The sequence below is a fragment of the Lissotriton helveticus genome, chromosome 12 (genome assembly GCF_964261635.1).
Source record: "Lissotriton helveticus chromosome 12, aLisHel1.1, whole genome shotgun sequence".
Taxonomy (NCBI): domain Eukaryota; kingdom Metazoa; phylum Chordata; class Amphibia; order Caudata; family Salamandridae; genus Lissotriton; species Lissotriton helveticus.
In genome coordinates, this window is record NC_136073.1 from 786,735,202 (window position 1) to 786,751,339 (window position 16,138).

At 42.9% G+C, this 16,138-nt stretch overlaps 1 protein-coding gene across 1 annotated transcript in view; it reads left to right on the top strand.

The window, feature by feature from the left end:
- The window catches only part of LOC144798772 (immunoglobulin superfamily DCC subclass member 3-like), a 49,406-nt gene that overhangs the window by 19,354 nt on the left and 13,914 nt on the right, over positions 1 to 16,138 (top strand). Inside the window, exons 5-8 of the mRNA XM_078669812.1 lie at positions 11,090 to 11,255; positions 13,499 to 13,749; positions 15,006 to 15,170; positions 15,285 to 15,473. Coding sequence (XP_078525938.1) covers positions 11,090 to 11,255; positions 13,499 to 13,749; positions 15,006 to 15,170; positions 15,285 to 15,473 — 771 coding nt within the window. The remainder of the gene's footprint in view (positions 1 to 11,089; positions 11,256 to 13,498; positions 13,750 to 15,005; positions 15,171 to 15,284; positions 15,474 to 16,138) is intronic.

Sequence of the window (16,138 nt, forward strand, 5' to 3'; positions counted from 1 at the left end):
ACTTGGTGGTCCGTATCCGCTTCTTTGCCTGAGAGACAACTGCGTCAGGAGATCGGAACCTTTGGATATATATATGGTATATATATATATATATATATATATATATATATATGTGTGATACATATATTGTGTATATATATGTGATACATATATGTTGTATATATGTGTATATATATATGTTGTATATATGTGTGTATATATATGTATATATATTTGTATATATATGTATATATATATATGTGTGTGTGTATACATTTATATGTATATGTATATATGTGTATATATGTATATAAATATGTGTATATGTATGTATCTGTGTATATGAATATATGTATGTATCTGTATGCATGTATATGTCTTTATGTATATATATATATGTGTGTGTATGTATATTCATGAATATGTATGTATAGATGTATGCATACGTACATATATATATATACACGTATATATACATATATATATATGTATACACATATACATATATATATACACACACACACACATATGTATGTATGTATGTTCTGAGGCAGCCCCTAAAAAAACTGCAGGCAAGAGAAATGATTCGAAGCACCCACGGCAGGCGCACACAGTGAGCACTGTTACATACAGCCTTGTGCACCTGCGTTGTGCCTTTGCTTTTATTCATTAGCTCAGGGCACGTCTGATTGTTCATTGTGCTGCAGTGTCTCTAAGAATCCTGGAATTGTGATCCCCGAATCCTCTGCCCTCCGGAGCTTCCCACACGAGGGCTGGAAGTCAGCCAGGCCTACGCGTGCCACCACCTGCGAATGACGTCCTCATTGGAAAGCAGCTGCCCCGGCGAGGATTGTCTCATTGCGTCAAGGCGTCTCCCCCCTCTGCTGGCTTGGTACAGTCCACAATCCCCGGTCTCTAAGTAACTGCAAGCTACCGTGGGTTCGAATCCCACTCCCGTCCAAAGTCAGGGGGCGTCTCGAACTCTAGATGACTATTATTATTGGTAATATTTTTATTCCTAATCCCCGCCTCCTGGTCCGTTACTGGGATCCAGGTGGCAGCACCTAAGTGGCTAAACCAGCTTTATAAATTGGGCTGGGCGAATGAATGCCTTCAATAAAAAGTAAAAAATGCCGCGGTTTACGCACACTTCTGTTTTACTCAGAATAAGGCAGAAAGATGAATCCTTTCAGGGAAGGCTGCTGCTTCATGTCTCACTGCGGCTTTTTAAGGAGACCATGAGGTGGTTCAGAATTTAGGGCACTGAAGTTTGTTATAAGCTGTGGATGTGTAGAAATATGTTCTAAATTCTCAACGCCTCGAAACAAAGAAATCTGCAGAAGGAAATCTGACGCAGCCTAAAACTCTCGCCAGTTTTATCTAAGACACGCCAGTAGATTTGCAGAATTTTGTGCCCAGAAGTAGAAGTCCAAAGTTTTCTCACATTACAAATGGGCCTTTGCAGAGTCTAGCGATGCCTGGAGTTGGCTGGTAGCGTTTGCCATGCATTTGCGTCCGAATCGACCCCAAAACCGCTGACATGCTACACACCTAGTAACTTTTGCATGACGGCCTAAGTTCAGAGACTTGACAGCAAAGCCAGGAAACTTCACTAGATGGATAAACCGCCTGTGGTTGAGGTAAGTGCCAGTACTGGTGGATCAAATACTACTTCTGCAGCTTAGATCTACACTGGTAAATACTTTACTGAGGACATGTGTCTGTAGGTTAACATGCATGATAAGGAGTGGAATCTTTATTCCTATCCAAGCGTGACCACCACGCACAAGTACCCCAAAGCATTGGTTCGCCTCAAACTTATACGATGCATCCATGAGAAACGAAAACTTAGAAACTGAAGTTGATGGTCCGGCTTTATCTTTTGAAAAGGTCCATCTCAAACAGTAATATACGAAGAATCCTCCATGTCTGCAGCAGATGCTGCTGCTGCAAACCTCAGACAAGAAGTGATCTTAATCCAAAATAAAAACCCTCACTTTGCCACAGCTCTGCTGGCTGGAATGCTTTGTGTGGAATTTTGAAGTTCAAGGTTACAAGACCTAAGTTATCCCTCCAGAGAGGGCAGATTGCAGTGCTGGTCTGAAAACTTGGAGCATCTGACCATCCAAGAAGACCTTCTGTGGACCGCATGTTCATACTGATTGTGATTACATTTCTTTTTCCAGTGTGCTCGTGTGACAAATGGAAACTACAGAGAGCACAGAAGATTGTGGGTGTGTGTGTGTGTGGGCGGGAGAATAACCGGTAATTAAAAAAGTCAAAACAGTTGTTGGACAAGATGGGTGTTCAGTGGTTTGTGAATTATTTGATGTTGCGCTCCTGTTGAAGAATTCAAGAACAGGACTTACAGGAGGAGCCTTGATGGTGTAAAGAGCAGTCCTCAAGCCAATTGCACCTCAACAGTAGGGTACAGTCGAAAAATTGATAATCAGAGTCTCAACCTGGGCTCGGTTCTGAAGTGGTATCCTTTACTGAAGTCCTACTAAGCACCGAAGGCCACAGGGAGATTCTTTTAGACTGTAAGCACTTAGAAGCAGGGAGCAGGCATAGCTTGGGCAGCAGCAGTATATGTATACGTATACTTTGCACACTGCACCACCTATGTAGCTCAGCAGTGGGAGTATATGAAAAAAATGGCTGCCTTATATGTTCAGCCCTTGTCATCACTGCTGAAGTTTAAAGGTTTATGACAGACCCTGCCATGGTGCTAGTTTTAGTTAAGGGGACAGTTGGCTTTAGTAATCTTACTGAGAGAAACCTCTTACTATTTTCATAATGTCCTTAAATGCTAGGTCAAATGATGAATTATAACATCTGAAATGATCATGGCCGACTTAAATTGAATACTAAGGAGTATCAGGATTGTCGCCGTGTATAGTAATTGGCAGTCGGGCTTTCGGCCTTCTTTTGGGGCTTGGTTACCCAGGTCTTTTGCTTTCTTGACATTATGGATAAGCCACTGAACTGAAACACAACATTGATTGGAGCTGACCAAAACCAAGAGGGTAGACTGCACTTGGAAGACGGTTTGGACTTGGGTGTTCTCTCAGGAAACTGTGACCTAGCAGCTTTGACCATGGCTTTTGCACTCAAGAAATGGTTATTTTTTTTAGATGAAAAGGGTTGGAGCCAAGAGCAGATGTCGGCCACCTCCCTCACCTCTTTGGGAATGGGGTCCAATCACGCTATCAATCAGTGTATCTTTTTTGTATGATGTTGAGGACACGCGGATAGGGGAACACGCCGCGAGGACCGATCCTTGTGTTATAGTGAGAGGGGTAGCCGTTTCCCGCCGGTCACAAGACCCGCCCCCACAGAAGAAAGGGGCTACGACCTGCTTCTCCTAGCTTTGTGCGTGCTGAGCTGGGTTTTTGTGACCCGGCGCATAGGGACCTCATTGATGGATCACGCCGGCTCCCTAATGAGATGCAGCGCAATCGCTGCAAGTTACCCACACAGTCTGCTGCACCCTTGTTCCCCCTTTAGAGTCAATGGTGGCTGAATGCGACATCTGCCCCCGTTGCCCTTTCCCACACTGACACTGAGGGCTGGGGCTATTGTTGAGTCCCAGGGGAGGCAGCGCAGGCGGGACAGGCCAGGCCAGCTGGTCAACTGGACTGAAGTTTGTCCTTTTTTGGGATGACCAGAGGCCTAACTCAATATTTGCTATCGTGTGACCATGTTTGTTCAGCAAATGCCTATAAGAGAAGTGCGTTTACTAAGCAATCCTGGGTTTTGTTGCGTGTTCCCTCAATATGCGCATACATTTACATGCTGGACTTCTCTTTTTTTATTTTTTAAACATGGTATGCTGAAGAGCATATGATAAATGATTGTATATTTGTGTGTATGTGTGCACACTTGGGGTATAGTGGTAGGTTAGGTTTTTCTCAATATTGTTTTGCTAGTACACAGCCAGCTATTTAAGAGATTTTTTTGTGATTATGTTTAATGTGTTTTATTGAGTTCATGGCCCAATTGCGTTTAATTTTGTGCATAAATACAGTTGATTATTAATTTCGGCACCTTATCTGATGGGATTTTAGTGTTACTGTGTATGGGACTCCTTTATGCATTTTGGTGTACAGCTGGATGCATGCAGGCGGCATATCGGTGTCTTTGTGTTGTGTCTTTCTGCATACGATTCTGTGCAGTGATATGTGGTTGCTAGTACATTTTACTGCATTTATGCTTTTTGTGTAGCATGTATGTTTGTGTGGTGATCAGGTTACAGCAGTGGTGGCTCGTGCACATAGATGAACCAGTTGATTGATCGGAGAGTTACGTTAAATGGGGCACAAATTCGATGAACACATATAATAAACAATAAAATTAAATAATGGTGCGGATGGCATAGTTTGCTTAGGGTGCCATTTGCTGGCTGGGTGAAGGGGTCCACATGCTTTGCATATTTTGTGTGTGGAGTTTCTGTGTTCGCTTGGGATGCAAGTAAGTAGGCATAACATGTCTTCTACGTGTATTGAGTGTTGGTATACATTTCACTGCGTCCGATGTAGCTTTGGTAGTTTAGTCAAGTTTCATTTGCTGTTTTTCTTGGTTACACAAACTTGCTCTGCTTTTGCGTTTCCCAGGCCAAGCACTGTATCTATCTCCCGTGGCTGTTTTTAAATCATTGTGCAATGTATTAGTAATGCCTGCTTTGTGTTAGTGCATATTTCACTGCTTGTGCTGCAGCTGTTAGTGAAGCCTGCACTGCACCTTCAGTCCTGTTTGGGTTGGTGGGATTTGCATAGCAGCTACAATAGCTTTATGCATAAGTGCAGCTTGCGTTGCGTTTGCTGTAACTGCTGTGTATCGGAGAACCTTGGATTTCTGTTTTACCCGTATTCGAAACGTGCCCTAACCTTCTGCTGCCTTCTGTGTACGCCTGCAATGCTGCTGCCCTCCCCTTACAAGACCGGTAATGCACATTGCCTGCTGCATTCGCTGCGTGTGGCCTGCAGCGCTGACGCTGCACATGGGAGCTGCATGCTTGCAGCGTGTCTCCCATCGAAAGGTCAGGCTTCTATGAGTGCAAAGCTCTTTAGACTCCATTGAACTACATTAAACACCTTTCATTAACAATATATTCCAAATAAATCTTAAAAATGCAAAAACACGTGTTTTTGTATGTTCATTTTTAATGCAATAGAGGCACGGGCATCACATGGCTCCAGTGTATGCATACTCTGCAATGATTGGCTCATTGGTGAATCGTGTCGCCTCTTTATATCTGGCTGTGTACAACTTGCATACACAAGTTTCAGAGACACACTTCTGACACATGAAGGTCTGTGTTCACCACTTCTTTCTCCTGTTGTTCCAAGACACTTCCGGGAACTACACGTTTATTTCTCACTGATGCAAATACTTACGGGGCCGAGTGGTGAGTGAGGGTTGGCGGTCATCTCTTCAGGGGATGCAGTTAGCTCCAGGGACACACTTCTGGCTCGTAAGGGTGTCTGTAAAGTTATCTCTCCACCGATGCTGCACAGACTTCCAGCGGGAACTGATGAAGCTGTGAGGGGCTCTCCACAGTGCTGGCGCCTCGATGCCGATAGTTCAAATGAAAGAAACGGAGGATTTCGTTTGCTGGGCAATGCTGCCATCTAGCGGTTTAAGAGATGTTTTGACCATCTATGCTCCTAACTGGAATGACCTAATGTGGCTCGCGACGACCACATCCACAGCCTAGCATTAGGTTGTGCAGATGGGTAAGCAGTGAGAAATGACTGATGGAGTGGTACTGCCCCCGTCAGGCCAGGAAATCACCTGCAGGTGCGGTACATTTCTTTTGACTAGCTTTTCTTTGTGTTTAGTCTTGATTTATAGTACTACAAATATATTGAGTATAATGCCTGATACGTATTTAAATCTCTTTGGAAGTCCTTCCTGGAACGTAGTACAGATGGTTTGAACGTAGTTCAAATTAGGGGTGGGAAGGGTAAACAATTAACAGGGAGAACCGAGCCAAGGGTCTGGCTTGGCTCTAAGAGCCCGTTTACGAGCCAAGCCACGAAAATGTTTGGTACATAATTCGAGCAACAAACATGTAAAAGTATAATAAAGACTCTTCAAAATGCAAGAAGATGCACGAGGGGAAGGTATTTCAGATTATATCACTGTATTGAGAGGTACGTATTAAAATCATAGATTTAAACAGCTTAGAAACACGCACGCCCCTCATCCCAGCCCTGACGACATTGCCATTGGCGAACTAAAATGCAAGTCAGTGTCATGTATGCCTTATATGTGGCCTAGATTAATAATATAGATGGAGCAACGTAGTAGCAGATTAAGTTTGGGCACAAGTAAGGCTTTTGTGCAGCACACATAATGATCATGAACAAAAAGGAGGCTTAGTAAAATAAAGTAATTGCCTAGAATCACACAATTTGGTCAACTGGGGAAGCCAGACTATCCCAGGCTCTCTGATTTCACACCAGACTGGTATTTTTTTCCCTCTCTCCTATTTGGAATATATTTCTTAATTCTTTGCCATTCATTTTTGGCGCGCAAGGGTGGCAGGCATGAGCCACATCAAAGCCTGTGTCATTTTGGGCTTGAGAGCCCAATAGAACCTCGAGCCAAAGCTTGGCATCTGGCTCAAGCATTGCTCAGCTTCCAGTGCTTCATCCCACTTCTAAATTAAATTATGATTGTTCACAAAATAATGTAAGTGCCTGTTCATTAACAGTCCCTTTGCAAGTGATAATCTTAATCGGAAGACAGCCACCCTTTGTCCCCTGGAAGCCACAATGGAAAATCCAGAAATATCAGAATAGGATTTGCACACCATCAGGCTGGCAAATCATTTACAGACGCTTTTCATGGCCTACATAGCCCTTTCTTTGTTTCTAGTCTCGCTTTGGATTATGGACCATGTAGTTGTGTATCCTACAGTTCACCTTGCTCAATGCATTATAGCCAGTCTTTTGGCTCATTGGATCACAGTCACTGTAGTACAATAGATTTATTGAGTGTAATACCTGATAAGTGTTTCACTCTTCTTGAATCTACTTAAAGGACTGCGTCAAAGGTGGTCCGGAAGCATTTCAAATACCCTTTTTTCTTCAAAATAATGCGCAAAAAGTGAAATACATATCAGGCATTGCCCTCAATATATTTTGTTCTACTACAGTGGTTGTAATGCACTTTTATGGGCTACTGAGCCAAAGTACTAGATATAATTAAGTTGTAAAGGTGAAATGTATGTAATATAAACACATAGTCCATAATCCGGTACACAACTAGAAATAAATGACTTCTAAGTCATGAACTGCACCTATAAGTGATTTGCTGACCTGATGTGTGAGGGATATTCGTTTGCTTTGTGGATTTAATACAAATAGTTATTTAACACACATATGCTTCACAAACTCCATTGGTCATTTCAAAATGGCAGCAGCCTGCAGATTTAAGTCACTGAAGTCCTAGTCTGTGAAGCAGCTGTGCCCTCAGATCTCAAAGCCTGCAGGAACTACAATCAGACAGACGTAGTTCGCACGGAGGAAGTGAAGGTGGAAGACTGTTTGATAAAACAAGACCAATCGATTCACACCCATCCTGTAAGGCCTTTACTGGCTTCCTGCAAAGCTTAGTTCGAGTTAATGCCCCCTACATCATCCACAAGTCCATCTACAATAGAGCCTCCACCTGACCCTGTCATGCATTTTGGCTACAGATAAGCCCAACATAGTCTTCATGCTACAGCCACTGAAAACAAAACAGAAGCAATCCTGAATTATAGCATTAGGTGTCAAGCTATGCAGTGAACTGCACAGAAGCAAGGAGTGAGTGATGCATTAGCTTCCTCCTTGAAGATATTCCAGCACTCCAGGGCCCGAGTTACCACACATTGAATCTGAAGGACCAGAGCATGTGCACTGAAGTTGGTATTCATAGTATGTCAATTGGTTGACCACTTTGAGTCTCCTTGGAGTTCAAGGTCTCACTGAGGTAACATTTGGAAATTCTGGTTGTTCTCAGGGTTCAGAGCTAGGCTGGGCATTGTCTAGGTGACCTCAAAGCTCCAAATCTCCAGGGGTATCTGTGCAAGTAATGCACCCCAGACCACACATTTCTTTAATTAATTCAATTTAAAGGTTTACGGAATTCTAAAGAACCAATCAATCACTCAGGTGTTTGTTAAGCGCGACTACTCACCCATTAGGGTCTCAAGGCGCTGGGGGGTAGTCGCAGGTTCCAGTTCATCAAGGAGGGGGTTTGTCAAAGAACTAGAAAAAGGATAGTGCCTTCCGCGTCAACTACTTCTCATCAGAAGAAGGTGGGCAGTGGTGAGAAGGCAAGCGTCATATTGATGTCTTATTTAGAGTTCGGCAGACGGAACACTACATTAAAACCTTGACCGATGTCCCGCCCGCCGTAGTACAAGTGCATTATAGCCCATCGCTCTTGTAATCTAATTACAGTTATGAGTTGTGTGATAGCTATCACTCCCTCGCAGTTCTTCCCAGATAGATTCCCATAGGTCAGATCTACGGACATTTATCAGATGAAAACAGACATTAATAAAGGCAAAACATGCGGAATTCTGTTTGCGAATTAACGAGCCTGCCTAATAAGCCTCTTTTTCAAGTTGGAAATTCGCAGTGGATATTTAGCACATGTGGTAAATTCCTGACCCACTGGTAATGGTATTTCCCTCAGTCATGACCTTTCCCTTTTATACCTTGATGGCTCACACACTCTACTTTTCTATCACTACTCTACGTGGCTGTCAATACTCACCCGTTAGCAATCACGGTCTACCCAAAGCTATTAAATCACCAGTCTTTCTTTCTTCAAGGCACCAATTATTTTTGACTTCCTTAAAGTATGAAAATAAATAAGCCACCCTATCATTTGATCTGTTCCTCTTTGTGAGTTTAATATACACCCCATAATAGATATTTTTAGGCCATGCCTGTAAGATCTGTTTTAAAGTTTGGGCATGTCCTGTAGCTCCTCATCTTTTGGGTCTTGCAAATGGTATTTTCGTCATGACGGCAAACTTTTTATTGTTTGACATATGTAATACTCTCTTCTTAGCCTGCATTACACCCTCCAGGAGAGGATGGCTCATTTTTGTATCTTATTAGCCTACACCTCTGCAATTACCTTTGTAATACAGAACCTTTTCCTGAGCAGTTTAGCGGCTATATGTATTACACTCTTTATTTCAACTAAGATAGGATAAAAATCAAAGAAGCACGAAATCTGTTTGCCTATCAATCCGGTGTTCTACAGAACCAGTTTATCTGCAGGCAGAAGCTGTTGATGCATTCGGCTTTACTACAAAAAGCAGGTTACCATTTACAAGGTACTGCTGGCCGTCTTTCTTGTGAAAACCAAAGCACTGTGGCGTACATTCCTCCGTATACCCTCCTATATCGCTTTTAACGACATCACCAGTTAAGTAGATTAGGTGATTGCAATAGACAATTGGGTTAGGCAGACTATGGATAAAGCAAGAATAATACTCTACGTTCCATGAGGATGTGGTGGTAGCAGATGTACTACATCTATAGGTTCGTTTCATTGACCTCAGCTTAGTGTCATGCAAGCCATTGCTTCTTGCTGAAGTGGACTGAGCAGCCTCAAGGAAAGATGTCCATCCCCAAGATAAGCAGTTCATTCTAGATTATGACTCTAGAAAGAATGCCTAAGTGTGTCAATGTTTGTCAAAAATGTACCCACGGAGGCGCCTCAGGTACCCTTTTGTAAGTTCGCTGCATTAATGTTGTACTCTAAGAGAGTGAATGCACGGATTATTTGAGTACATAAGTGAAGCTTGGAGTGGGATGCTAAGACCTTGCATAAATGTTTAGGTAACTTAATGCTCGTTTATGATGGGTGCCTCTTGTGATGTGCCCAGACTACAATGCTTTTCAAAGTGTTCCAGAAATCTTCACACGCCTACTAGAGGAGACTCAAAACGCAAATTAAGACGAGCAAGAATCATTGGCGGTTTGGGGGCAAATGTACTATTTTTTCATGCAATGCAGCAACCAAATTTGCCGCATTGCTTTGCCTGAAAGGGAGAGAGCAAGACAGGGCCAAATCAACAGAGATGTGGCGCTGCTGCTCTCTTGGCAATAGCGGTGTGTGTGTTTGTTTTGTATGGGAAGGGTACCCTTCCAGTACAACATACTAGGCTAACTTTAAACTTTTCCCACTTTGTGAGTGTGTGCTGTAAAGTCAAATACACACCAAAGGTTAGAAAAGTTTGACGAAATTAAAATATTTCTCCTACCTTGCAACTGCCTCAATAAGGCGTCACTGATATTTTTGACACTAATCCCTGCCATTTTTAGTAGCTGGGCCTCTGCATCAAAGATCATTGGTGGTGGTGTGGGAATCCACATGTACCATGCAGGGGATGCAAAGCAGCAGCTTCCTACTACTTATCGGCAACTTTCCAATGCAAAGCAAGTTTTGTGCTGGAAAGTACGTAACAGATCAACACTTTGCACTGTTTTGCATTAACTTTGGTAGCTTTGGACAGACAAAATATATTCATGAATCTTGCCCTTAGAATTGCATATAAGTAACCTATATTGCTCAGGATAGATGCACATCCTTCTAGATCCCCGGTGCAGCAGAGTTATCCCTCAGGTTACATAAAAGCTGCTTGTTCAGACATTAGACAACTGAGCTATGGTTCTGCCTACACCATCTCTCCTCAGAATTTGGCGCCAATATTAAAAAGTAAGTGGTCAGTGTTTTTTCTGTACTTGATACTGTCGGGCAACCTTTTTCTGTGTCACAAGTGATATGTTCATGTGTCTTGGATCAAATATGTTCGTAGAGTGGAGAAGTTGAGTTAATGAATCAAATCCACTGGTCCCACAGCCAACTACTCAAGAACATCTTCCACCAGAAACATAAGTTGTTGGATCTTTAACTCATGTTCCACAAGTAATGATGTTAGGGTTTCTTGAACATGACTGTGCCCCCGTAGCACCAGATGTTGGGTGAGTGTGCCCTTTCCTGGCATACAGTGGAGCTGTGTTTGTGGCTGTTGTCAGGCACTGTGCCTGGTGGGCATACCTGGAATATCCTCTAACCTTCGCCTAATCTCTTCCAGCACCTCCGGAGTTCATCCAGTGGCCGCAGTCGGTGAGCAAGCCGCCGGGCAGCAGTGCCATCTTCACATGTGTGGCACAAGGTGTGCCCGAGCCACATCTGCTCTGGCTGAAGAACGGCAAGATCCTAACGCCAGGGGAGAACGTCAAACTCAGCAACAACAACAGGTAAGGGGCTCCAATCAGCATGCAGATGTGCTCACCTTTGCCCAGAGTAGCAGCCCCGAAGAGCAAATTGTAGTTTTTGTCTAAAAAATGAAGGCCGGTGATTCACCAGGGTAACATACACATCTGAGGAATATACACTTTTGAGTAGGTTTACAACTTTGTTTATTGGCAAAATCTGAGTATAGGTTGCTGCTTTAAAAAAACAAACAGTAGGAAGTCCAGCACCATACATGGCCATTATAATAAAATCTCATAGGAACTAATATTACATTTAATAATTTCAAATGGTTAAGAATATATATAAATATAATTTAATATGAATAAATACCACCAGCACATATTTATTACTTCATTAGTAAAATATAACGACATTAATTTTTTATCCTTTGTCAGTTAAAAAAATGTTGTTGTTTATGTGGGATTTATTTTTATTTAACTTTCAAATATCATTTCTTTTAACATATTTCCATTAATTAAAGATTTATTTCAGAATTAAGTTAATAGTTGGCTGAGGAGTAGGTCAACATTTGGCTTAAGCCGAATACAAGACAATTCGTTTATTAATGACTTAAATACAACCTGGATAAACTCCCTTTATAAAACCAATGAAAACTCTTTTAGAAGTGTGTGCATCCTCGGTTATTTAAATCCTCTAATAAATTAATTAGTATAGTTTCAACTACCGACAATACCGCGTCTTGTCTTGATCATCACCTCACCCTATGCAATTGAGGCCTTCGAACCAGCAAATGTAAAATTGTCCACAGACAATATTTTGATTTCAATGTACAAAATATTAGTTTCGAAGCTGAAGCAATTTTTGACTAGCCAGGATCAGAATTTTCATAATGTCTCAGTTAGCCATTCAGCAGTAAGTCGGTAAATGTAAAACTATTATGCTGAATTTAATAATTTTTGTCAAACTTTGACTCTATCATTTTGAAGCAAACTTCTTGCGCCCAATGTCAAGACTTTACGTAGGGACTAATTAAGCGATGTGGCCCCAAAGAACTGTACATACATTTGCGCGTTTTACCAAAAAGTATTGCTTTTTAACTCAGACAGTGCAGTGTCTGCCATTGAGCTGTACCTCTGGTGCAGCTCTGAGATGATGAAAAAAATAGCCTGTCTTATTAAGTACATTGGACTTGCCAGTCTGTCTGTCCTCTCTCCCTTCCCACCGTTCTCACTTCCTCCTTGCTCCCACTCATCCTCCCTCCATCTCGTCTCCCCACCGCTCAAACTCTCTTTTCTAAGAATGTAATTCTTTAGTCTTTCCCTCTTTACTCCTCACTCGCTCTCTTCCCTTATTTCTAGTTTATGTCCTTCTTCCGACATTCTTGAATTCATCTTTCCTTACCCTCTCCTCCCCCTCATTCGTCCCTCCCTCACTGTAACTCTCTTCCTAGACTTAGCTAACTTTCTCCATTCCTTTATTCATTACTTCCTTCTTTTGACATTCTCTTTTCCCCCCATCTTTCCTCACCCTCTCCCCCACCCTCAGAGCCTTACGCCCTCCCATACTCGCATCCCTCCCACACTCAAAACTGTCTTCCGACACGGTTTCTTAACTTCTTCCTTTCTTACTGCTTGCTTGCTCTTTCTTCATTACTTCCTACGTTTCCCGCTCCCTCGCTTCCTCAGTCCCTAGCTTTCTTTTACTCTCACTTCCTACCACTGTGCTTCCATGCCCCATGTCAAGGGTCTTTCTTCCCTTTTCATTTCCGTTCCGGCTCTTGAGGCGCTTTTTATTCCACAATTGGTTATTGGTGCTCGACACATCACAAGATAAAAAGGCAACCCCCACCTACCCGCTTCCCCCCCAGCATCCCTCGTTCCTCTTATACATACTATCTTCTTCCTATACACGACCCATCCGTTGACCGCTTTCGGTTTCTCTTTGTGCTCAGTCTCATTCATTCTCTCTCTTTATGATAGGCCTTATATGTAGCCAAAAGATATGTAAATGACACATCCCTGTTTCAAGGGGAAATATCCATCATAACAGAGCAAGACGATAGGATTTTAGACTTAGACTTCATCTTAAATATACAGTTTGTGTCTGAAATTAAACGTTTGTCCCTTATTTGGAGGCTTGTGCCTCCTGCAGAGAAATGCACTGTTGACATATATATGCCATCTCTCATTTTAGAGGCCTAAGGAGGCTGTGGGACTTTTGACTACAGGGCCCCCATATTTGTACTGTGTTTGCTAAGCTCTTACTCTCTCTTTCCTCTCTCTAGCACACTCATGATCCAGCGCATCACCTCCAGTGACGAAGCCATCTACCAGTGCATCGCCGAGAACACTGCCGGCACCAACCAGGCCAGTGCCAGACTTGCAGTCACAATATCTAAGGAACTGCCCAGTTCGCCGGAGGGCATCAAAGCCACCCCTGTGTCCACCACTGAGATCCAAGTGACCTGGGCTGTTCCACCAATGGAGGTGACAGACGGGATCATCGGATACGTTCTCCACATCCGCAAGGCTGGAGGTGTGTGAGAGTCAATGGCATGCTCATATTGGGGTTCCCGGCTCATGAGGAATAGAGAGGCAGATATAAGGGGTTGGAAGAGCAACATGTGGCAAATTCTGCCTCTGAGTGCATGGAGATACTGCTAAACATCTAGTGGGGAACCCTGTGATGGAGACGGGTAAACCTTTTGGAACCCAAGAACCGTGGGAGAACATTATGCACTGAAAATCACCCTCTGTCTAATAAGCAGATTGGACCTAGAACCTGTTCTGCGACTGTCAAAATGGTTGTCTTTATTCGATCTAACAACCAATAACCCATGCCCATGCACTACTCTGTAGGATCCTTCATTAGAAGCACAACAGTGTAGCCAAGAATTTGGGTGGTGGACATTGCTGTTTCGCTTTCACTTCCAAAGAATGTATAGCCCTACTGATAACTCGCCGGGGACATGAAAGTCTTTTGTGGCGCATGTTTTGGATACAGTTGCCAAACCGCTTTGTGAGATCCTATGCTGGATTCGTTTGGGAATATTCCGATTGTGTTGACTGGACAATGCTTATTTAGACTCTCGGGGAATGTCACTCTGGAAGAATACTTTAGATGTGTGTCCCAGGTTAGTTCCATACCTTTCTGCTTTCCCATGGTGACTAAGCATGCCAATCTCCATTGGAACTGCTAGTCGAAGAGTCTAGGTTTTCACATCCAGAAGGGGCCTAGGTCATCCGATCTCCTTACTCAGAGAATATAACCTTTTTATCAGCCTCTCCTTTAGTGCCAAATTTTTGTCTATAGAATTATGAGTGAGTTTCAGAAAAGAAGCGGAGGTGCTGTACCTGAATCTGGAGCTTTCCAAAACAGCGAGACTCACGTAGTGGGAAAATTAGCATAGATAATCGGGCAAATTTGCCAAATGGTGATATGTATATCTTTGCTTTATGTCTCATGAGTTAGAGGTGTGCACCTTTATGTGTGTATGTCTTCAAAAATGTCATCCTTATGGTAGGCACTAATAATCCATGCTACATCTGATCACTTGGTTCAATGTCAACCAACTCAACTCGCCGCTCAATGTACCACTGTTGTTTCTTTTGTACAACACCTCTTTAAAATGTTATAGCCGCTAACAAAACAAATAATAACTGGGTATGGTCCTGATAATACCAGTGGACAGTCTCCTACTAAGGACTTTGAACCAAAGCATTTAATTGCCAACCCCAGATCACCAGGTCATAAATTCTGAATTTTTACCATGATGTCTGTATCCTTTTCAGAACCCGACAGTCGTGAGTTGCAGGAAGCAGTCAGTAAGACTACCTTCAAGCATGTCTTTAATAACCTGGATTCTTCTACCACCTACTCCATCTACCTGAAGGCCTACTCCCCGCTTGGCGCCAGTAAGGACTCCGAAGCCATCCTGGCTACAACTATGGGAAGTGGTAAGATCAATGTTTGCTTCTGTTCTCGTACGTCAATGTGCTTGGTCGAAGTGCTTTTCTTCATTGAAATTGCTGTAACCTGAAGGCATACTCTTACACACCCACTTTCTTCAGTTCCTGCAGCTCTCAACTTTTTCACGAAGGTGATCAACTCCACTGCAGTGCAAGTGTTCTGGGAGCTGCCCACGAAACCCGGCAAGATCGAAGGCTTTAGGCTTTACCACCGTAAAATCCCCTCCAGTGTTTTCGAAGGACCATTGCTTCTCTCCAGCTCTTCAAATTCATTCATCTACACAAACCTTGGTAAGAGCAACCTGGTTGCAAGCTAAACCTCACTCCATTGAAGCCTCCAACCCACTATTGACCTGGCTTCCACCTGTGCATTGAATCCGCCTCACTTCTCTCTGGTATCTATCATATGTTGTCTCCAGTCATCTGCCTCCCAATCTCTTTATTCACTGTTCCATCGCCTCCTCTGTACACCTTCCTCGCAGTCTCTGCCACTTGCCTATCTGATCATGGATGTATATCTTGATTTTGCATTCAGGTGTCTGACACGCATCAATCTTTCATTTGAATTTTACCTTTATGCGCAGATGGCCATTCATTTATTCATGCCTCTCTTCCCATGCTCACTGTTGTTCAACCTTCTCATCTATTTTGCAACCCCTAAAGTCTTGTCATTATCATCCATCCTCCCATCTCTCATCCTGGGTACCATTGCCATACTTCATCCTCTCTGCTCACTATTGCTCCATGCTCACTCCACGTGACTATTTTCCTCTCTGGTTAGCTGCATCACAGTTTGCCTATCTCTACTCTATCCGACCAACTGTTCATTGCTGGTAGACTATTTCTTCACCAATTGATGTTTGATCTTCTCCCACTTCTTTTTCTCTTCATCTTCACTCCCAAATGAGTATTCCTTCATCCATTCCTTTTTTCATCTTTTCTGTGGACCAATCTCC